This window comes from Nerophis lumbriciformis, linkage group LG32 (genome assembly GCF_033978685.3).
Source record: "Nerophis lumbriciformis linkage group LG32, RoL_Nlum_v2.1, whole genome shotgun sequence".
Lineage (NCBI taxonomy): Eukaryota > Metazoa > Chordata > Actinopteri > Syngnathiformes > Syngnathidae > Nerophis > Nerophis lumbriciformis.
In genome coordinates, this window is record NC_084579.2 from 21,566,571 (window position 1) to 21,590,619 (window position 24,049).

General features: G+C 40.0%; 1 protein-coding gene across 1 annotated transcript in view; it reads right to left on the reverse strand.

The window, feature by feature from the left end:
• Positions 1-21,400: 21,400 nt before the first annotated feature.
• slc45a2 (solute carrier family 45 member 2) overlaps positions 21,401-24,049 on the reverse strand; it is a 113,885-nt gene continuing 111,236 nt past the window's right edge. Inside the window, exon 7 of the mRNA XM_061927078.2 lies at positions 21,401-21,677. Within this exon, the coding sequence (XP_061783062.1) occupies positions 21,456-21,677 (222 nt within the window). The 3' untranslated portion in view covers positions 21,401-21,455. The remainder of the gene's footprint in view (positions 21,678-24,049) is intronic.

A 24,049-nucleotide genomic window follows, 5' to 3' on the forward strand; every position in this document is an offset into this window, starting at 1 on the left:
TTGTTTAGTTATTGGAATCTTTAGTTTCTGGCTTTTCACTCCCTTGTCTTGTCACCATAGCAACCCATTAGTTTTCACCTGTCACGTCACGCACCTGTTTCACGTTTTGAGTCACGCACCTGTTTTCGTTAATCAAGTCTGTAGTATTTAAGTTCAGTGTTTTTAGTTTGTCTTTCTGGTGACATCCTCACATGTATGCTCTGTTCATTCCTGACACTTCTTTCCATGTCCATCCTTCATGCTACTATTTTTGTCCAAGCCAAGTAAGTTTTTGTTCCATGTTTATAGTCTTTTTGGTTTCATAGTTTGTTCTCCGCCATTGTGCGTGCTTTTCGTTTGTACTTTTTTTGCTATAGTCTTTTGGTTTCATAGTTTATTCTCCGCCACTGTGCGCGCCTTTTGTTTACTTCCTTGTTTTGTAGTTATAGTGTTAAATAAATCATGTACCTTCATTCCCGTCTCGCCCGAGCCAACTTTCCGTTGCATCCCGGAAAAGCAAACACCCAGGACCAAGTCATGACACTTACTAATAAAAGACAAGTTGTCTAGTATGTTCACTATTTTATTTAAGGACAAACTTGCAATAAGAAGCATATGTTTAATGTACCCTAAGATTTGTTTCTTGAAATAAAGCCAATAATGTCATGTCTGTGTAATCATGTTTTGTTTTAGTCATGTCATGTTTTGTTTTGTTTAGTTATTGGACTCTTCAGTTTCTGGCTTTTCACTCCCTTGTCTTGTTTCCATAGTTACCCATTAGTTTCACCTGTTCCACATTTGGACTCATTGTCCACTCTTGTTTGTCACCATAGCAACCCATTAGTTTTCACCTGCCCTCACGACTCACGCACCTGTCTTTAATCATGTCACTATTATTTAAGCTTCCAGTTACCAGGCTGTCTGTCTAGCGACATCATACCCCTGACTCTCTGCTTCACACTTTGTTTACCTCTGCGCACTTCATGCCATGTCCAAGTAAGTTGTTTCTATTCATGCCACAGTTAGCGACTTTTGTTCATGTCCTTAGTTTTTTTTTTGCCCACGTGCAAGTATTTGTTTTCATAGCCAAGTTGTTTTACCTCGGCTGTGAGCGCCTTTTGTTTATACCTTTTTGTATTTTTTTGAGTTAGAATTAAAATGTATTCACCTTCACGCCATGTCTGGTCCAAATCATTTGCACCACGGGAGAACAAACCACGCCATAGTCCAAGTCCTGACAAATAATGCAAAGCATCAAAAAGTACCGGAAAGTGTCGAAATACATTTTGGTACCAGTACCAAAATATTGGTATCGGGACAACACTAGTTCCAACATTAGCACGGCTAATTGCGGTTTCTGGTACTGTATGTGCATCAGGCCCATATGGGGTGGTATTTGCTTGGCACAATATAATGCATGACATGTAATGATTTTCTACTTTGTGCATTGACATGGTTGTAGGCTATATCAGTGTCTTTCAACCTTTTTGGAGCCAAGGCACATTTTTTTCATAAAAAAAATACGGAGGCACACCACCAGCAGAAAAGGTTAAAAAATGAAACTCCACCAGGTTGTCGTGCCTTATTTTGAGTTTGTTGTTGTTTCCTGTGCGTCGTGCTTTAGTTCCTGTCTTACGCTGTTATTTTGGTGACCCTTTGTGTTTTGTTGGTGTTCTCCAGTAGCGGCTGCACACCTTCCTTTGAGTGCTATTGCCCGCATCCAGTTTGTTTTCGCAATCAAGACTATTGAAGTTGTGCTATGTGGGGACATTGTTGATTGTCATGTCGTGTACGGATGTGCTTTGTGGACGCCGTCTTTGCTCCACGCGCTGTAAGTTTTTGCTGTCGTCCAGCATTCTGTTTTTGTTTACTTTGTAGCCAGTTCAGTTTTACTTTTGTTTTACATAGCCATCCCTATGCTTCAGTGCCTTTTCCTATCGGGACTTGGTTTAAGCGTTACATACCTTTTTACCTGCACACTGTCTCCCGCTGTGCTCTGCATATTGGGATCACGACAAACCATCCTTGATGCGTTTCGACTTCTACAAAGCAATTAACTACCTGCTGCCACCTACTGATATGGAGTATTACAAGATTACCCTGACAAGCTCTACACAGCACAGGCACTAGACAACATTATTATGATTATTGATTTGCAAAAAAATATTTTTTGGACCAATTAGGTGAAGTTGCATCATTTCCCACGGCACACCAGACAATATCTCACGGCACACTAGTGTGCCGCGGCACAGTGGTTGAAAATCACTGGGCTATATGATTTATGCGTAATGTGGTTTATGTGTAACGTGGGTTGGCTGATAGAATCACACTCTGCACTGAAAGATGGTGATGTGCGTACATGGAAGAGAATGTAGTGCGTCAGGTTGGATGCAATATGGAGTTATGCTGAACGAAATGTGGCGGTCATTTTACTGTTGGCCTTGGCTTGCCATCAAAGTAGGCCTATGCGATATATGATATAGTATATATTATTATATATAATTATTTCAATGGTGGTCCGTGCGGTCAAACTAGACATTTTAGCAGGGTAATGCCAACAATCTGTCCCGACTCCCGAGGAAAATATTGCTGCGTAATTTACAAATACATTTGGCTAATCGACATCAGTAAAATGTGGCATAATTACTAGGGATGTCCGATAATGGCTTTTTGCCGATATCCGATATTCCGATATTGTCCAACTATTTAATTACCGATACCGATATCAACCGATACCGATATCAACCGATATATGCAGTCGTGGAATTAACACATTATTATGCCTAATTTGGACAACCAGGTATGGTGAAGATAAGGTACTTTTTAAAAACATTAATAAAATAAGATAAATAAACTAAAAACATTTTCTTGAATAAAAAAAGAAAGTAAAACAATATAAAAACAGTTACATAGAAACTAGTAATTAATGAAAACTAGTAAAATTAACTGTTAAAGGTTAGTAGGAGGCAGCACGGTGGAAGAGGGGTTAGTGCGTCTGCCTCACAATACGAAGGTCCTGAGAAGTCATGAGTTCAATCCCGGCCTCGGGATCTTTCTGTATGGAGTTTGCATGTTCTCCCCGTGACTGCGTGGGTTCCCTCCGGGTACTCCGGCTTCCTCCCACCTCCAAAGACATGCACCTGGAGATAGGTTGATTGGCAACACTAAATTGGCCCTAGTGTGTGAATGTGAGTGTGAATGTTGTCTGTCTATCTGTGTTGTATGGCGTCACATTAGTGCCAAAAATCCGAGCGCATAAAAACTGTTATCGCGCACTGATTCCCCACTTCGTGCGCGCGCGCGACACCCTTTTGCGTGCGCGTGGTGACTTTTTGTGCGCGCGTGACGCCTTTCTGCGCGCTCTCTGTGTACTCCTGGCATCTCTCCTCGCGCTATGCTTAGACGGCCCCTTCTTTCTGATTGGTCAGGCGAAAAATGCTGAAAAATGCCAGAGCCAATCAGAAGTACAGTAGGGCGGGTCATCGTCAATATGTATCAAGATTTACGGAGGAAGAAGTGGATAAAAAAATGCTGGAGAATGATTGGTCATATGAAAAATGCTCAGAGCCAATCAGAAAGAAGCCCCCAAAGTGCCAAAAAGAAACATGACAGCGCGAGGAGAGATGCCAGGAGTACACAGAGAGCGCGCAGAAAGGCGTCGCGCGCACGCGCAGAAAGGCACCGCGCGCGCGCAAAAAGACACCGCGCGCGCACAAAAAGTCACCACGCACGCGCAAAAGAGTGTCGCGCGCGCGCACGGAGTGGAGAATCAGCGTGCGATAACAGTTTTTATGCGCTCGGATTTTTGGCACTAATGTGACGCCATAGTGTTGGCCCTGCGATGAGGTGGCGACTTGTCCAGGGTGTACCTCGCCTTCCGCCCGATTGTAGCTGAGATAGGCTCCAGCGCCCCCCACGACCCCGAAGGGAATAAGCGGTAGAAAATGGATGGATGGATGGAAAAAGAAAGTAAAACAATATAAAAACAGTTACATAGAAACTAGTAATTAATGAAAACTAGTGAAATTAACTGTTAAAGGTTAGTACTATTAGTGGACCAATCATGTGTGCTTACGGACTGTATCCCTTGCAGACTGTATTGATATATATTGACATATAATGTAGGAACCAGAATATTAATAACAGAAAGAAACAACCCTTTTGTGTGAATGAGTGTGAATGAGTGTAAATGGGGGAGGGAGGTTTTTTGAGTTGGTGCACTAATTGTAAGTGTATCTTGTGTTTTTTATGTTGATTTAATAAAAAACAAAACAAAAAACAAACAAAAACGATACCGATAATAAAAAAACCGATACCGATAATTTCCGGTATTACATTTTAACGCATTTATTGGCCGATAATATCGGCAGGCCGATATTATCGGACATCTCTAATAATGACTTAATAAGCCATCTTTCAAGAAGCATAAAATGTGGCATAATTACTTAATAAGGCATCTTGCAAGAAGCATAAACAAGTGAAACCTACAGCGTAGGACTCGTCGATTGCCATTTGAAGTTCCTTGGAGTAGGATTCGGATTCGGCTGCGTATCCGGCAACCTCAGTCATGGAGAGTGGGAGGGGACTACAGAATTTTGACCGTGGTTGCAGTACCATTTCTGTCCACATTACTACATATGGCACCTTTAATATCTGCTTACTTTCTCTTTTAACATGTTCCATCTACACTTCTGTTAAAATGTAACAATCACTTATTCTTCTGTTTGATACTTTACATAAGTTTTGTCTGATACAACACATTCGATACCAAGTAGTTACAGGGTCGTACAGAGACTAATTTCCTGAGTTTATAAGCAATAAAAAACAAATTTTTGTGACAATGAAAAATATCGATGTAATCATTGTAATATCGACTAGGTATGGCTCCTATACTTGGTGTCGTTACAATCGATATTTGTGTAGATCCACCGTTGTTTACATTCAGAAGTGCTATCTTGCTGTTAACCGTTAGCTATTGTATCCTCCTACGGTGCGTAGTGAAGCACGTTTAGCTACTCCTCGTCCTGCAGGGATGATACTTGTAAGAAACTTACTTTATTTGTCGCCATGGAGGCGAGGATTGGTGATTCAGAAGTAGCTAAAACACTAACAACAGAAGTTAACCGCCGACTAGCAGCTAGCTAGCTACAATCCAGCTGTGTTTTAAAGCAATGCTTGCAGAGCGGCGCTTTCGTGTTTATAGACCCACGTATTGTATCTTTAGTTTTAAAGTCAAAATACGTCCATTCTCCCCTCCTGTCTTCCCATTGTTTCTGCTTGCAAGTGCTGTGTGTGTGTGCGTGTCTTAGCAAAGATCCAGCAATGTCACCGCACGTCGATGAAAAAAAAAAGTACCAGTATTTTTTAATGGCAATATAGTACCCTTTTTAGTTCATGAGTACCCCAGTACTTTATTAACACCGGTATACCACACAACCCTAGTTCAAACTAGACTCGAGCCGCAGTTGGAGTGGAGGCACGTAAATAAGACTGCACACAAAACGGTGCATTCTGAAGAGACGGTCATAAACCGGCTTAAAGATGGTCTATAAAACTAAATTTATGAAAAATGTTGACCAAAGAACCACCGTTACATGTTCTGTAGACCACAAGGAAAAATCTGAATATAAGCCCTTATTGGAAAATGGGTTCTATGAAAGCAATCATACATTTTTCACACCTCTATGGTCCATTGTGTGATTTCCTGAAATGTCTTAAAGGCGTTTCGACACATTCTTTCAAGCTCACAAAGACGAGCCTCCCATTATTTTCTGTAATTGGTTTTGGGGCCAGAACTAATCAAGTAATATACGCAAAATTAGAAAAGGGACACATGCAGTAATTTCAATCCCATACTGGATTACATTTTTTAATTTGCATTTGGAGGCTCCAGCACTCTCCCCTCCACCCCCGTGACATTGGGAGTGACAAGAAAAATAGTGTCTTATGTACGTTTTATGTGCGTGCTTTACGTGTAACTGTCACATTTAGAGATGTCCGATAATGGCTTTTTTGCCGATATCCGATATTCCGATATTGTCCAACTCTTAATTACCGATTCCGATATCAACCGATACGATATATACAGTCGTGGAATCAACACATCATTATGCCTAATTTTGTTGTGATGCCCCGCTGGATGCATTAAACAAAGTAACTTCACCCTGAATTGATTAACGTGGACCCCGATTTAAACAAGTTGTATATTGTAGCTTACCGGAAGAGTTAGTGCTGCAAGGGGTTCTGGGTATTTGTTCTGTTGTGTTAATGTTGTGTTACGGTGCGGATGTTCTCCCGAAATGTGTTTTTCATTCTTGTTTGGTGTGGGTTCACAGTGTGGCGCATATTTGTAACATTGTTAAAGTTTTTTATATGGCCACCTTCAGTGTGGCCTGTATGGATGTTGATCAAGTATGCCTTGCATGCATTTATGTGTGTGTAAAAGCCACATATATTATGTGACTGGCCTGGCATGCTGTTTGTATGGAGGAAAAGCGGACGTGATGACAGGTTGTAAAGGACGCTAAAGGCAGTGCCTTTAAGGCCCCTATATTGTTGTCCGGGTGGAAATCGGGAGAAATTCGGGAGAATGGTTGCCCCGGGAGATTTTCGGGAGGGCCACTGAAATTCGGGAGTCTCCCGGGAAAATCAGGAGGGTTGGCAAGTATGCCCTACGTCCGTGTTTTACCGGATATGTACCGCTCCGTACAGCGGCGTTTTAAAAAGTCATTAATTTCCGATATTACATTTTAAAGCATTTATCGCCGATAATACAACTCTAGTCACATTGTATGTAGGCAAAAGTCAGACGGATCAGCTGTGACAAGTTACAAGGTGATCGCCGCCTTTCTCACAATCTTATCGCTGATTTGCGATAGCCTAGCACTACAGCCTGACACCAACAACCGGCTACCAGTGACGTGCGGTGAGGTTCATGGCTGGTGAGGCACTGACTTCATCACAGTAAGATTTACAAACATATGAACCCTAAAGAGTATCGGCGTGGCGCAGTGGAAGAATGGCCGTGCGCGACCCGAGGGTCCCTGGTTCAATCCCCACCTAGTACCAACCTCGTCATGTCCGTTGTGTCCTGAGCAAGACACTTCACCCTTGCTCCTGATGGGTGCTGGTTAGCGCCTTGCATGGCAGCTCCCTCCATCAGTGTGTGAATGTGTGTGTGAATGGGTAAATGTGGAAGTAGTGTCAAAGCGCTTTGAGTACCTTGAAGGTAGAAAAGCGCTATACAAGTACAACCCATTTATCATTTATTTATTTATCATTTATTCACCATTTGATTGGGAGCAGTTAACGGGTTATGTTTAAAAGCTCATACCAGCGTTCTTCGCTGCTTGGCACTCAGCATCAAGGGTTGGAATTGGGGGTTAAATCACCCAAAATTATTCCCAGGCGCGGCGCCGCTGCTGCCCACTGCTCCCCTCACCTCCCAGTGGGTGATCAAGGGAATGGGTCAAATGCAGAGGACAAATTTCATTACACCTAGTGTGTGTGTGACAATCATTGGTACTTTAACTTAACTTTAACTTTACACATTCAAACTGTAGCACACAAAAAAGCACATTTAATAAAAAAAACGTTATTATGGTCTTACCTTTACTTATAAATGAAGTCCATGCGCCGCTGTTGTGCTGGATTAATGAACCCCCTGACGGGAGTGTTATATCAACTAAAGCCCTCACTTAAACTTTCCACGTGCAAGATTGAATCTATTTAAAAAAGTGTAACCAAGGGTTTATAAATGTTGCCTATACTGTATGAAACTACAAAATAACAAACACGGAGGCTCCAGTTTACACGAGGACCACTTTATTTACCTTCTTTCAAAAACCTCCGCTCCATTTCAACGTGTCATCACTTCCGCTCTTAGCGCCTTCTAAATAAGAGCTCAAGGCATATCAAATCAAATCAAATCAACTTTATTTATAAAGCACATTTAAAATTTACCACAGGGGTAGCCAAAGTGCTGTACAATGAACAGGTTAAAAGATAAAACGAGTACCGAGCAAACACAACACAACACAAACAGAACACGATAAAAAATAAATAATTACAATAGAATTAATAAAAACATAAAAACATAAAAACATAAAAACAGGATCACAGCAGGTGTATTATGGGGCGCCATTGCAGGATGGATATCACTCAGTGTTAAAAGCCATGGAATAAAAGTATGTTTTTAAGAGAGATTTAAAAACAGGAAGAGAGGAGGCTTGTCTAACACTCAGGGGTAGGTCGTTCCAGAGCTAGGGAGCAGCAACGGCGAAAGCTCTGTCACCTCTAAGCTTCAGCCTTGTGTCAGCGACCGTCAACAGCAGCTGATCGGCTGATCTTAAGGATCGGGTGGGGCAGTAAGGCTGAAGGAGGTCGGAGAGATAGGTTGGCGCGAGGTTGTTTAGACATTTAAAAACAAATAAAAGGAGTTTAAAATTTATTCGGTAACGCACAGGGAGCCAGTGAAGGGACGCTAAAATAGGGGTGATGTGCTCACGTCTGCGGGTCTGTGTTAGCAGACGAGCAGCAGAGTTCTGCACGAGCTGCAGGCAGGCAAGGGAGGCCTGGCTAATGCCTACATACAGGGCATTACAATAATCAAGACGAGTCGAGATAAAGGCGTGGATTAATTTCTCAAGATCATGTCTTGATAGAAGCGGTTTCACTTTCGCTATTTGGCGTAATTGATAAAAGCTTTTTTGAACGACGCTGCTGATTTGTTTTTTCGAATTTAAAATCTGAGTCAAACTTTACCCCCAGGTTTGTGACAGAGTCGCTGAGATATACTGTATAACAGCGCATAACAGGCACTTAACATCACAAAGAGGAAAGCCCATAAAAATAGGTTACAAAAGTTATTTAATAAGAAGCCAAAAAGTGCAAAAACAATAATGTTCGTGTTGGAGGAGTTGTGAATTAGGTACACCTGCAGTCTGCAGGTGTACCTAATGCTGTGGCCCTGCAGTCATTCACAACTCCTCCAACACGAACATTATTGTTTTTGCACTTTTTGGCTTCTTATGAAATAACTTTTTTAAATAGATTCAATCTTGCACGTGGAAAGTTTAAGTGTGGGCTTTAGTTGATATAACACTCCCGTCAGGGGTTGCCGTGCATTCTACGGCGGGGGTGCAGGAGGCGGGGTTACTGCGAGCCCCAGCCAGTGCGTCTTTTGCAGCCGTTTTATGATCGCTCAGCACAAGAAATACGTTACACACATACAGTTGTTGACAAAATACACTGTACATTATATACCTCAGCTAACTAAACTATGGAAATGTATAATATAATTCATATAGCAATACGGTCTCACCGCACAGCAGGCCAGCAGTTAGCGAGTCCGCAATCCATGGTGAGGCACAACTGAGTGACGTGCCTCAACTGGCTGCTGTTCACCGCACCGTCTCTTCTCAGTATTTGAACGGCAAATGTGAAAATTCAGTGATTTTGAATAAAAATGATCTAAAACTGGTGAAGTTAAATGGAAAATACCTTTATAGTATAATCACTGGATACTTATAACAATTTAATTAAAAAAAAATATTTTTAAATTTTTTTTCTTTCCATAATGGCAGGTGAGGCCCCGCCTCACCTGCCTCTAGTGACTGCACGTCACTGCCGGCTACTCACCTACATCGAGCCTCGCTGTGGACTAACACCAAGCCTGCCGTGGTCCTACCTTCGGAGCTTCGGCCGAGGAAAAGGGGGAGGCATGGAGGCAGCCGGAGACGTCCCTTTAAACTTCCTTTGCCCACCATCATCATGTCCAACGTACGATCACTACGTAACAAGATGGATCTACTACATGCAAGGTGCCGTTTTGAAAGGGCCTTCAGAGACATCTGTATCATCGCTCTCAGTGAGACCTGTATCCCGACTCTGAGGGGAGCCTGGACAATTTCACCATCGTCAGGTTCGACAGGACAAAGCACTTGGGGAAGATGCGAGGCGGTGGGGTCTGCCTTTACATCAACGATAGGTGGTGTAACAACTTCAAAGTGTACCGTAAAGTGTGCACACCGAATATGGAGTTATTGACCCTGTTCCTCTGTCCCTTCTACAAACCCCGTTTCCATATGAGTTGGGAAATTGTGTTAGATGTAAATATAAACGGAATACAATGATTTGCAAATCATTTTCAACCCATATTCAGTTGAATATGCTACAAAGACAACATATTTGATGTTCAAACTGATAAACATTTTTTTTTTTGCAAATAATCATTAACTTTAGAATTTGATGCCAGCAACACGTGACAAAGAAGTTGGGAAAAGTGGCAATAAATACTGATAAAGTTGAGGAATGCTCATCAAACACTTATTTGGAACATCCCACAGGTGAACAGGCAAATTGAACAGGTGGGTGCCATGATTGGGTATAAAAGTAGATTCCATGAAATGCTCAGTCATTCACAAACAAGGATGGGGTGAGGGTCACCACTTTGTCAACAAATGCGTGAGCAAATTGTTGAACAGTTTAAGAAAAACCTTTCTCAACCAGCTATTGCAAGGAATTTAGGGATTTCACCATCTACGGTCCGTAATATCATCAAAGGGTTCAGAGAATCTGGAGAAATCACTGCAAGTAAGCAGCTAAGCCTGTGACCTTCAATCCCTCAGGCTGTACTGCATCAACAAGCGACATCAGTATGTAAAGGATATCACCACATGGGCTCAGGAACACTTCAGAAACCCACTGTCAGTAACTACAGTTGGTCGCTACATCTCTAAGTGCAAGTTAAAACTCTCCTAGGCAAGGCGAAAACCGTTTATCAACAACACCCAGAAACGCCGTCGGCTTCGCTGGGCCTGAGCTCATCTAAGATGGACTGATACAAAGTGGAAAAGTGTTCTGTGGTCTGACGAGTCCACATTTCAAATTGTTTTTGGAAACTGTGGACATCGTGTCCTCCAGACCAAAGAGGAAAAGAACCAAGAATGTAAGATAACGTTTATTAATGTGACTTTTATTTGCTGTGTAGTTAAATCAGTGAGGCTGTAAACTCACTGCTAACGTAATGACCATAGACATCTTATAAGGGTATGCAGCATGGAGCGCTACTGCCTACTGGCGCAGACGAGACACGGGGCCGCCATCTTGGAGTGGGGATCCGCTCCACTCAGTGCAATTCATTTGGCAGGAACAATTAACTGTCAGCGCATTTAATTCATCTTACCTCACTGAATACCACTGATTTTCACGCGCTTTTTCGTCATACGTGTAGCTATGATAAAGGACAAATGTTTTGGCGTGTTTTATTATTCATAGCTTGCTTAACAGTAATAGAATATTCGTATGAGTGACCAGACGTCCGAGATCAAAACTGGGAATATAATCCCAGAGAAGGGGGAAAAAAACGATCAGCTAATTTTAAATTGAAGAAACAATATGATTAGGTTATATATACATGCGTATATTCTACATAAACAATGTATGAATACATTGGATATCTATACATCTTATTGACTGTATCTCTGTTGCTGCAGCAGCAGAGAGTTTATTCTATCTTGACACTTTGTATTGATGTGTTGTATTACATTCTTCCCTTAAATGATAATGTTTACAGTGATTGTTTTATATGTATTTTTTATGTACGTCGCTTTGGATAAAAGCGTCTGCCAAATACTTAAACATAAACATATATAAACACCTGAAAGTCTTTATATCAGCTAAAACCACTGGATTCAGAATACAACCAAATTCTGTCTTACCCAACAATGTTAGTATTTGAATATTGTTACTTGAAGACTTATTCCTGGTTACAATTATACTGTTAAGAAAGTATTGTCTTATATTTTGCCTAAAATGAGAACGCATCATAATCAGTGGCGGCTGGTGAATTTTGTTTTAGGTGGGGCTGAAAGTTTGTAAACCAAACCCCTGTAGGAGCGTCATCCTCCCCCAGAAGATTTCTCTGTGATTTTCACATACAAATATTGAAGATCTTTGCTCCTTCTCAAGTCTGTGCTAATATACTTTTCACAAAATACAACCAATAGTACGTTAATGTTAAATCTTACTAGTGAAAAGTAATCCCCCGATTCCTATTTTCAACAGTCCGCTCATTTGAGCAGGAAAACGCTGAACACCATCTTTGTTTTCTACCTGTCAACTGTCAGTTTAGGCTGCTCGCCGGCTCCTCATCACCACTTCAAGATGGCGGCCAAATTGCTCACGTCACAGCAGCCAATGCTGCGTCTCCTTATAAGATGTCTATGGTTATAACGTCATTGCAAACACGGCAATCTGTTTCGTCCACTGCAGTTCGCTACCTTATTCATACTTTTTCTCAAGTGATTTTTTTTAAGCAGGGTTGCATGAGGTACCTACACATAACGTTACGTTAGTCAATGTATCACACACAGTAACGTAACGTTAGACGGCGGTCAGCAGCACCGCGTATTTTAGCCACCTACAAAAAGACAAATATAGTCAAATAAAGGTCAGTTAAAATGTATACTATATTAAGAATATGTGTACATATTGCATAGGGCCCTGACATCTAAAAAGTACAACTCTGTTCATGTATTTGTTATGTTTTTCATGTGTACGCACACATACAGTATGAGATAAAATCAATGAGATAAGGTAAGAACAGGATAGAAACTGCAGTGGAACTAGTTACAATGCAATATGCCATGGAAATACAATGTTAACACTTATGTGCAAATAAGTACAGTTGCACTTGTTTTTTCAAATGTGTTTATTCTGTAAAGAAATGAGTTAAATGTTTAAAATGACTGGTTAATAGTGCTATTATTAAGTGCAATGTCAGCACAATTTTTTTTCCCTGCAATTTCAAATGCACTTGTTTTAATAAATAAATACAGCGTTTGAATAGCATACACAATCTGTGTAAATATATTAGTCTGTGGTTAAAAGGACTCGAAAACTCAAAATGCAGGACTTGGGACTTGACTTGAGACTTTCCAGTCTTGACTCGGGACTTGACTCGAGACTTGAGGGCAAAGCCTTGAGACTGACTTGTGACTTGCAAAACAATGACTTGGTCCCACCTCTGTGAGCTAATCTGTCAAACAATTTCCCTTGGCATCAATAACGTTTGTCTAATGTCAATTTTTTTTAAATAATTAATTAAATATATTTAAAAATTTGGTGATAATTAAGTTGTATTATACATTCAACTCACATTCTCTGAGAACAAAGTCATATTGTTGTTTTGGGCTTGTCTGGCGAACTTCCTGTTTTATGTTGAAAGTCTAATCCTCCTCTCGTTTCAGGCCACTTGCTCTTCCTCCTGTCTGATGCCTTTCCTGATTGCCTAATTGTGCTCACCTGTGTCACCCTCCCTCATGTGTATATAGCCCTCGTCTTCCCCGGTCTTGTTGCCAGAGTTTATCGTCTGATCGTGTACCTAAAGCAGTCTTCCACAGTCTTGTCCAGGTTGTTAAGTATTGCCTTGATTTGTTCTTTGCTGGCTTTGTACCCTCTAAAGAAGAGTAATTTTGGTGCAGTTAATCATAGATTTTTTTTAAAAAATTAATAGATCCATATAGATTTTGCTATCGCCTTTTTTTCCTCCCCTCGGGAGTGATTTTTTGTTTGCTTTTCGACCTGTGCTACGTTTCCTTTTTACTCTCGTGCAGGGGTCACCAACCTTTTTGAAACCAAGAGCTACTTCTTGGGTACTGATTAATGCAAAGGGCTACTAGTTTGATACACACTTAAATAAATTGCCAGAAATAGCCAATTTGCTCAATTTACCTTTAACTCTATGTTATTATTAATAATTGTTGATATTTATCTTTATGGAAACACTGATCATCTTAATGATTTCTCACAATAGATATATATAGAAACAGATAAATATCAATATGCAACACTTTATTTTTATATTCTCTCTAATTGCACATTTTTCAAATTGAACATTTTCAAATGATCACTTCTAAGACAGTCTTGTGAAATCACAATATCCCATTTTAACTAGCTAGCCACTAACATTTTTTAACAAATCATGAATTACTTTTCACCATGTTTCTACAAATAATAACTCATGTAAAATACAAAAGTCAACTCTCAAATTTTTAAATAAATCATGTCACACTTTGAACTGGAAACCAAATCTGTTAACTGTTTCTTTGTCAGTTAGTGGGAAGCCTGGCATTGCATGCTGTTAAAGGGGAACATTATCACCAGACCTATGTAAGCGTCAATATATACCTTGATGTTGCAGAAAAAAGACCATATATTTTTTTAACCGATTTCCGAACTCTAAATGGGTGAATTTTGGCGAATAAAACGCCTTTCTATTATTCGCTCTCGGAGCGATGACGTCACATCGGGAAGCATTCCGCCATTTTCTCACTTTCGTCGGTGTGTTGTCGGAGGGTGTAACAACACGAACAGGGACGGATTCAAGTTGCACCAGTGGCCCAAAGATGCGAAAGTGGCAAGAAATTGGACGAAATTTGTTCAAAATACGAGGGTGTGGGGAAAACCGACGAAATGGTCAGTCGTTTGTTCCACACACTTTACCGACGAAAGCTATGCTACGACAGAGATGGCAAGAATGTGTGGATATCCTGCGACACTCAAAGCAGATGCATTTCCAACGATAAAGTCAAAGAAATCTGCCGCCAGACCCCCATTGAATCTGCCGCAGTGTGCGAGCAATTCAGGGACAAAGGACCTCGGTAGCACGGCAAGCAATGGCGGCAGTTTGTTCCCGCAGACGAGCGAGCTAAACCCCCTGGATGTCTTGGCTCACACCGTCCCTTATGCCACCGAAGATGATCAAGAGAAGAATCTCGACCCTAGCTTCCCTGGCCTGCTGACATCAACTCCAAAACTGGACAGATCAGCTTTCAGGAAAAGAGCGCGGATGAGGGTATGTCTACAGAATATATTAATTGATGAAAATTGGGCTGTCTGCACTCTCAAAGTGCATGTTGTTGCTAAATGTATTTCATATGCTGTAAACCTAGTTCATAGTTGTTAGTTTCCTTTAATGCCAAACAAACACATACCAATCGTTGGTTAGAAGGCGATCGCCGAATTCGTCCTCGCTTTCTCCCATGTCGCTGGCTGTCGTGTCGTTTTCGTCGGTTTCGCTTGCATACGGTTCAAACCGATATGGCTCAATAGCTTCAGTTTCTTCTTCAATTTCGTTTTCGCTACCTGCCTCCACACTACAACCATCCGTTTCAATACATGCGTAATCTGTTGAATCGCTTAAGCCGCTGAAATCCGAGTCTGAATCCGAGCTAATGTCGCTATAGCTTGCTGTTCTATGCGCCATGTTTGTTTGTATTGGCATCACTGTGTGACGTCACAGGAAAATGGACGGGTGTATATAACGATGGTTAAAATCAGGCACTTTGAAGCTTTTTTTAGGGATATTGCGTGATAGGTAAAATTTTGAAAAAAACTTCGAAAAATAAAATAAGCCACTGGGAACTGATTTTTAATGGTTTTAACCCTTCTGAAATTGTGATAATGTTCCCCTTTAACTAGTGTGTTTGCTGTTAACTAGTGTGTTGTACTCTGGTGTGTCACTTGACACTGCAACTCTGAGTGAGTCTTGCAGATGTGCATCAGTGAGGCGTGTTCTGTGTTTGTACTTGATGAAGTTCATGTCAGAAAAGGCTGATTCACAAAGATAAGGTGAACCAAACAGACTTGCAACCTTCAAAGCTGCTGCGCATACACCACTGTACTTTTCTGTGTCAACAGGGCACCTGGTGGGCTTTGAGGTGGAGGTCATTTTGTAGTGTTACAATTTCAATCTCCACCTGTTCAGCATCCAGGCTAATGTTGCACTTAACTGCTCGGCAATGCATGATATGTCCACGTTCATGAAAGGATTAGAAATGAACGACACACATGGCTCAAGCTGATCAAGGTCACAAAACCTGTTCTCAAACTCTTGCCCAACTCTGTTTATGACCTGAGAGTACTTTTCTGCAACTTTGTCAAAACCCTCAGATTCTACAGATTTTCTAGATTTGCCAGAATATTTTTTTTGAATTTTAATCATAATAAGTTTGAAGAAATATTTCACAAATATTCTTCGTCAAAAAAACAGAAGCTAAAATGAAGAGTTAAATTAAAATTTATTTATTATTCTATACAATAGAAAACATGAATTTACTTGAACATTGATTTAAATTGTCAGGAAAGAAGAGGAAGGATTTTAAAAGGTAAAAAGGTATATGTGTTTAAAAATCCTAAAATCATTTTTAAGGTTGTATTTTTTCTCTAAAATTGTCTTTCTGAAAGTTATAAGAAGCAAAGTAAAAAAAAAAAAGTGAATTATTTAAACAAGTGAGGACCAAGTCTTTAAAATATTTTCTTGGATTTTTAAATTCTATTTGAGTTTTGTCTCTCTTAGAATTAAAAATGTCGAGCAAAGCGAAACCAGCTTGCTAGTAAATAAATACAATTTGAAAAATAAAGGTGCTAATATTTGAGCTATTTTTAGAACAGGCCAGCGGGCTACTCATCCGGTCCTTACGGGCTACCTGGTGCCCGTGGGCACCGCGTTGGTGACCCCTGCTCTAGTGTGTCAAGTCTAGAGTTTTTAGCCATTTGGTGATTCACTGTATCTGAAGATAGTTCTCAGAAACTGTTGAACAACAGTCATCGTTCTTGCCAAGGCCTAACACATATTTCGCGAGAATAAAGACGTATTGTCAGGCGATGTCAAGCGGTGCGTCGTGGAAGAGGGAGGTATCTAGCAGCGTGCAGTAAAAAAATTTATATTTATTGATAAATGAACAAAAAGCGAGAGCAACGGGAAAGTACTCTGCCCGGATAGACTATGAGAGAAAACAAAACCAACTGCTGAAACCCAGCAAAACACTCACAGGAATTGTGGGGCAGAGTTTTAGCGTACAAGAGCTTGGCATCAAAGGATTGTCCACAGAGAATAAATAACAACAACAATGTCCCGACAACAAAGGTAGAAAAAGGATCAACTTAAATAGGCTTGATTGCAAACAGAAAACAGGTGAGGGGAAATGCTCCGGGACAGAAGTGAAGCAGCCACGGGAAATCACCCAACAAAACCAGAAAAGCTGCCAAAATAAAAGCACAGGGCAGCAGTTAAAACACTAAATACCGAAGGACACTAACAAAACGCAACATAACACGCATGTGGTATTCAAGTCATAATTGTCAGAGCATAAAGTCATATTTAAATTCAAGTTGTAATTTTTTGAGAAAAAGTCGTATTTTATATCAAAGTCATAATATTTGGAGAATAAAGCCATATCTTACATTACAGTGGCAATTTTTTTGAGAACAAAGCCGTTCTTTTTACATTAAAGTCATAATTTTCTGGAAATAAAGTCGTATTTTACATTTAAAGTCAGACTTTTGCGAGAATAAAGTCCTATTTTACATGAAAGTCCTACTTTTCGAGGAAAAAAAGGCATATTTTATACTCAAGTGGTAACTTTCGAGAATACGGTAAAGCAGTCTTTTTTTATATTAAAGTTGTAATTTTCTGGGACTAAAGCCGTATTTCACATGGAAGTGGCACTTTTGCGAGAATAAAGTCTGATTTTACATGCAAGTCCTAATTTTTGGAGAAAAAAATCGTACTTCAATATAATATAATATAATAATTCATGGTGTAAATTGCGGGAATTAAGATGTTTTTTGTTTGACATTAAAGTCGTAATTTTATGGGAATAAAGTTGTAGTTTAAATTAAAGTGGCACTTCTCTAAAGACAAAGCTGTTTTTTCTTTTACATCAAAGGCGTATACTACAATAAATTTGTAATTTTGCGAGAGTAAAATCTTATATTAGATCCAAGTTGTAACTTAAGGTTTTTTTTACATTAAAGTTGTAATTTTCTGGGAATAAAGTCGTATTTTACATTAAAGTGGCACTTTTGTGAGAATAAAGTCTGATTTTACATGCAAGTCCTAATTTTTGGGGAAAAAAGTTGTACATTCATTCAAGTTGTAACTTGAGGGAATAAAGCCGTTTTTTTTGTTTTACGTTAAAGTCGTAATTTTATGGGAATTAAGTCGTAGTTTAAATTAAAGTGGCACTTCTCTAAAAACAAAGCTGTTTTTGTTTTGTTTTTTTTTTATATCAAAGGCGTATATTACAATAAAGTTGTAATATTGCGAGAATAAAATCTTATTTCAGATCCAAGTTGTAACTTTCTAGAATAAAGCCTTTTTTGCATCTACGTTGTAATTTTCTGGCAATAAAGTCGTATTTTACATTAAAGTCAGACTTTTGTCAGAATAAAGTCCTATTTTACATGCAAGTTCTAATTTTTTGGGGAAAAAAGGCATATTTTATACTCAAGTGGTAACTTTTGAGAATAAAGCAGGTTTTTTTTACGTTAAAGTTGTAATTTTCTGGGAATAAAGTCGTATTTTAAATTAAAGTGGCACTTTTGTGAGAATAAAGTCTGATTTTACATGCAAGTCCTAATTTTTGGGGAAAAAAGTTGTACATTCATTCAAGTTGTAACTTGAGGGAATAAAGCCGTTTTTTTTGTTTTACGTTAAAGTCGTAATTTTATGGGAATTAAGTCGTAGTTTAAATTAAAGTGGCACTTCTCTAAAAACAAAGCTGTTTTTTTTTTGTTTTTTTTTATATCAAAGGCGTATATTACAATAAAGTTGTAATATTGCGAGAATAAAATCTTATTTCAGATCCAAGTTGTAACTTTCTAGAATAAAGCCTTTTTTGCATCTACGTTGTAATTTTCTGGCAATAAAGTCGTATTTTACATTAAAGTCAGACTTTTGTCAGAATAAAGTCCTATTTTACATGCAAGTCCTAATTTTTTGGGGAAAAAAGGCATATTTTATACTCAAGTGGTAACTTTTGAGAATAAAGCAGGTTTTTTTTATGTTAAAGTTGTAATTTTCTGAGAATAAAGTCATATTTTAAATTAAAGTGGCACTTTTGTGAGAATAAAGTCTGATTTTACATGCAAGTCCTAATTTTTGGGGAAAAAAGTTGTAATTTCATTCAAGTTGTAACTTGAGGGAATAAAGCCGTTTTTTTGTTTTACGTTAAAGTCGTAATTTTATGGGAATTAAGTCATAGTTTAAATTAAAGTGGCACCTCTCTAAAAACAAAACTTTTTTTTTTTTTTTACATCAAAGGCGTATATTACAATAAAGTTGTAATTTTGCGAGAATAAAATCTTATTTCAGATCCAAGTTGTAACTTTCTAGAATAAAGCCTTTTTTGCATCTACGTTGTAATTTTCTGACAATAAAGTCGTATTTTACATTAAAGTCAGACTTTTGCGAGAATAAAGTCCTACTTTACATGCAAGTCCTAATTATCGGGAAAAAAGGCATATTTTTTACTCGTAACTTTCAAGAATAAAGCAGTTTTTTTTTTTTTTTACATTAAAGTCATAATTTCTGGGAATAAAGTCGTATTTCACATTAAAGTGGCACTTTTGTGAGAATAAAGTCAGATTTTACATGCAAGTCCTAATTTTGGGAGAAAAAAGTCGTAATTTACACTCAAGTCGTAACTTGCGGGAATAAAGCGTTTTTTTTATTTTACATTAAAGTCGTAATTTTATGGGAATAAAGTCGTAGTTTATATTAAAGTGGCACTTCGCTAAAAACAAAGCTATTTATTTTTTTATTTTTTTACATCAAAGGTACAAAATGTGGCTGTTAGACTTTTGACGAGGACAAGAAAGTGTGATCATATTACGCCTATACTGGCTTCCTGTGCACTTAAGATGCGACTTTAAGATTTTACTACTTACGTATAAAATACTAAACGGTCTAGCTCCATCCTATCTTGCAGATTGTATTGTCAAATGTCCCGGCAAGAAATATGCGCTCTAAGAACTCCGACTTATTAGTGATTCCCAGAGCCCAAAAAAGTAGTCTGGTAACAGTTAGAGATGCTACCTAATTAGAAGCATTTAAGTTCCATCTTAATACTCATTTATATGTCAAGCCTTTCAATAGACCCATTTTTAGACCAGTTGATCTGCCGCCTCTCTTTTCTGCTATGCTCTGGCCACAGATCAGTTTCTGCAGAGGAGGCGTTAGCGTTCCCTTCCAAAGTTTCTTGTAGTTCCTATTGGGTTGAGATTTTTCTTGCCCAGATGTGGGAATCTGATCCGAGGATGTCGTTGTGGTTTGTGCAGCCCTTTGAGACATTTGTGATTAAGGGCTATATGAACAAACTTTGATCGATTGATTTGTTAGTTTTTGTGGCAGAATCCGAGTTAAAACTTCAATGCTTTTATTTTCAAGCTTACTTTGTCCTAAACAGGAAGTTACTGTGTGCAGCTGTGTAACTAGACCAGGGGTCGGCAACCCGCGGCTCCGGAGCCGCATGCTGCATACTTGCCAACCCTCCCGATTTATCCGGGAGACTCCCGAATTTCAGTGCCCCTCCCGAAAATCTCCCGGGGCAAGCATTCTCCCGGATTTCTCCAGATTTTCACCCGGACAACAATATTGAGGGCGTGCCGTGATGGCACTGCCTTTAGCATCCTCTACGACCTGTCGTCACGTCTGCTTTTTCACCATACTAACTGCGTGCCGGCCCAGTCACATATTGTGTGAGGCTTCTGCATACACACGTAAGTGACTGCAAGGCATACTTGATCAACGGCCATACAGGTTACACTGAGGGTGGCGATATACAAAACTTTAACACTGTTACAAATATGCGCCACACTGTGAAACCACACCAAACAAGACTGACAAACACATTTCGGGAGAACATCCGCACTGTAACACAACATAAACACAACAGAACAAATACCCAGAATCCCTTGCAGCCCAAACTCTTCTGGGCTACAATACAGGTTGGCAGCTGACTGCACAGCGCCAGTAAAAGGATGACTGCACAGAGAGAGAGGGCAACATTTTTGGTTCTCTGCCAGTGGATAATTTAAGTTCGGCGTTTTGTTTTTTCATTACTACAAGGAGGACTTAAATAGACATTAAGTGTTTTACTTAACCTTCAACCCGACGTCTTTTTCGGAGTTAAAAACCTTTTGTTGCATGCAGAAATTTTATTTCATTTTCTCTGCAGTCGTTCATTGATTTCATAAATGTAACCCACAATAGTTTGTTTATACATAGCACAAAGCAAAAAAAAAACTTTAAATGCAATGTTATTTCATTTTAAATTTCAAAAGAGTTTTGTGGCTCCCATTGTTTTCTTTAATTTGTGAAACTGGTCAAAATGGCTCTTTGAGTGGTAAAGGTTGCCGACCCCTGAACTAGACAGTGGTTATGTTGCTGTTACTATGTGGAATGGAACAACACTATCGACATAAGCGGGCCAAATTTTAATAGAAATTACCCCTTTGGATCTCAAAGTTTATGTCGACAAAAGCCGTCGACCACGTATGCCGACATCGGATTAATTGGGCACTTTTTATTGATACATACAAAAGGTTAAAGTAGACTCATAGGCGCCTCAAAGGATATAATAAAGACTCTCTTTATTTACGAATATTACAAATATTTGTGCGAGGAGCGTTCATTCCACATATCTTACAAAGAGCGCGATGAAGGCGCAGCCCAGCAGAGACATGGTGGAGGCGGACAGCACCACGACCACCACGCTACCCGCCACGTTCACCAGGGCGCCCAGGCCCACGCCCACCAAGATCTGGGCCAGCTGCACCATGCAGGTGAGCGCGGCGCAGTCCACCCCCGTTCCTCGCGGAGTTTCGTCGCCTCCACGCCGCTTCATTTCCTCCTGATGGCGGGAAAAAAAGAAATCAAAGGGGAAGGTTTTTCAGAATATCCAGCGGAGGGAGAAAAACAATCAGTTCAGCTCTGGAAAATATCGACGGGTGCTAAGGTCGTTGATATACATCTCCAAACACTTCAGACGACCTCATCTGATTAAATGTAATGAAATATTGAGCGTCCATGGCGAAAGGTTGAGAGCATCAATTTAGGTCATGGTTTTATTGGTCTGAGGGGATGGTGGTTTGAGTTGTGTTTTAATAGGGCAACTTATCAACACTGTCTTCTCTAAGTTCTTATCACTGTCGGAGCAGCATTACAAATCAACATTTAGCTGCGGGAAACTACAACACCCAAAACCAGTGAAGTTGGCACGTTGTGTAAATCGTAAATAAAAACAGAATACAATGATTTGCAAATCCTGACTGCAAAGACAAGATATTTAATGTTTGAACTGAGAAACTTTTTTTTTTTTTTTTTTCGCAAATAATCATTAACTTAGAATTTAATGGCAGCAACACATTGTAAAACAGTTGGCACAGGGGCATTTTTACCACTGTGTTACATGGCCTTTCCTTTTAACAACACTCAGTTTGTGAACTGAGGAGACCAATTCTTGAAACTTTTCAGGTGGAATTCTTTCCCATTCTTGCTTGATGTACAGCTCAAGTTGTTCAACAGTCCGGGGGTCTCTGTTGTGGTATTTTAGGCTTCATAATGCGCCACACATTTTCAATTGGAGACAGGTCTGGACTACAGGCAGGCCAGTCTAGTACCCGCACTCTTTTACTATGAAGCCACGCTGTTGTAACACGTGGCTTGGCATTGTCTCGCTGAAATAAGCAGGGTCGTCCATGATAATGTTGCTTGGATGGCAACATATGGTAAATGGTAAATGGTAAATGGGTCGTACTTGTATAGCGCTTTTCTACCTTTGTAAGGAACTCAAAGCGCTTTGACACTATTTTCTACATTCACCTATTCACACACACACATTCACACATTCACACACTGATGGCGGGAGCTGCCATGCACGGGGCTAACCAGACCCATCAGGAGCAAGGGTGAAGTGTCTTGCTCAAGGACACAACGGACGTGACTAGGACGGTAGAAGGTGGGGATTAAACCAGTAACCCTCAGATTGCTGGCACGGCCACTCTCCCAACTTCGCCACGCCCCCCATATGTTGCTCCAAAACCTGTATGTACCTTTCAGCATTAATGGCGCCTTCACAGATGTGTAAGTTACCCATGCCTTGGGCACTAATACACCCCCATACCATCACAGATGCTGGCTTTTCAACTTTGCGCCTATAACAATCCGGATGGTTCTTTTCCTCTTTGGTCCGGAGGACACGACGTCCACAGTTTCCAAAAACAATTTGAAATGTGGACTTGTCAGACCACAGAACACTTTTCCACTTTTTATCAGTCCATCTTCGATGAGCTCAGGCCCAGCGAAGCCGACGGCGTTTCTGGGTGTTGTTGATAAACGGTTTTCGCCTTGCATAGGAGAGTTTTAACTTGCACTTAGAGATGTTGCGACCAACTGTAGTTACTGACAGTGGGTTTCTGATGTGTTCCTGAGCCCATGTGGTGATATCCTTTACACACTGATGTCACTTGTTGATGCAGTACAGCCTGAGGGATCGAAGGTCACAGGCTTAGCTGCTTACTTGCAGTGATTTCTCCAGATTCTCTGAACTCTCTCTTTGATGATATTACGAACCGTAGATGGTGAAATCCCTAAATTTCTTGCAATAGCTGGTTGCTGGTTGAGAAAGGTTTTTCTTAAACTGTTCAACAATTTGCTCACGCAAATGTATTCATCCAATGTTTGTGACAACACGTTTTGGTAATATAACGCTTTATTGATATCAAACATGAGAGCATGACGAAATTAGAAGTACAAAGTTACAAATTACAAAGCGAAAAGGTACCAAGTAATAACTTGACCACTTCCCTAGTAGGTAAGTAAATCTCCGGCCAAATTCAGCATTTTTCATGCTCGCATTTGCCAAAAATGGGAAAGTAAGTACAGTTTCCCACTGCTTGACAGTCATTTAGGCTCTTAAGTGTTTTGTTCCTCTGTTATCTCCTGATTTCAAGTTCTGCGCTTTTTTTTTGGAGGACGGCGTGGCTTAGGTGGTAGAGTGGCCGTGACAGGCCACAGGTTTCATGTTTGATCCCAGCTTCCGCCATCCTCGTCACATCCGTTGTGTTCTTGGTTGGGCAAGACACTTCACCCTTGCTTCCGATGGGTCGTGGTTAGGACCTTGCATGGCAGCTCCCGCCATCAGTGAGTGAATGTGTGTATGAATGAATGAATGTGGAAATAGCGTCAAAGCGCTTTGAGTACTTTGAAGGTAAAAAAGCGCAC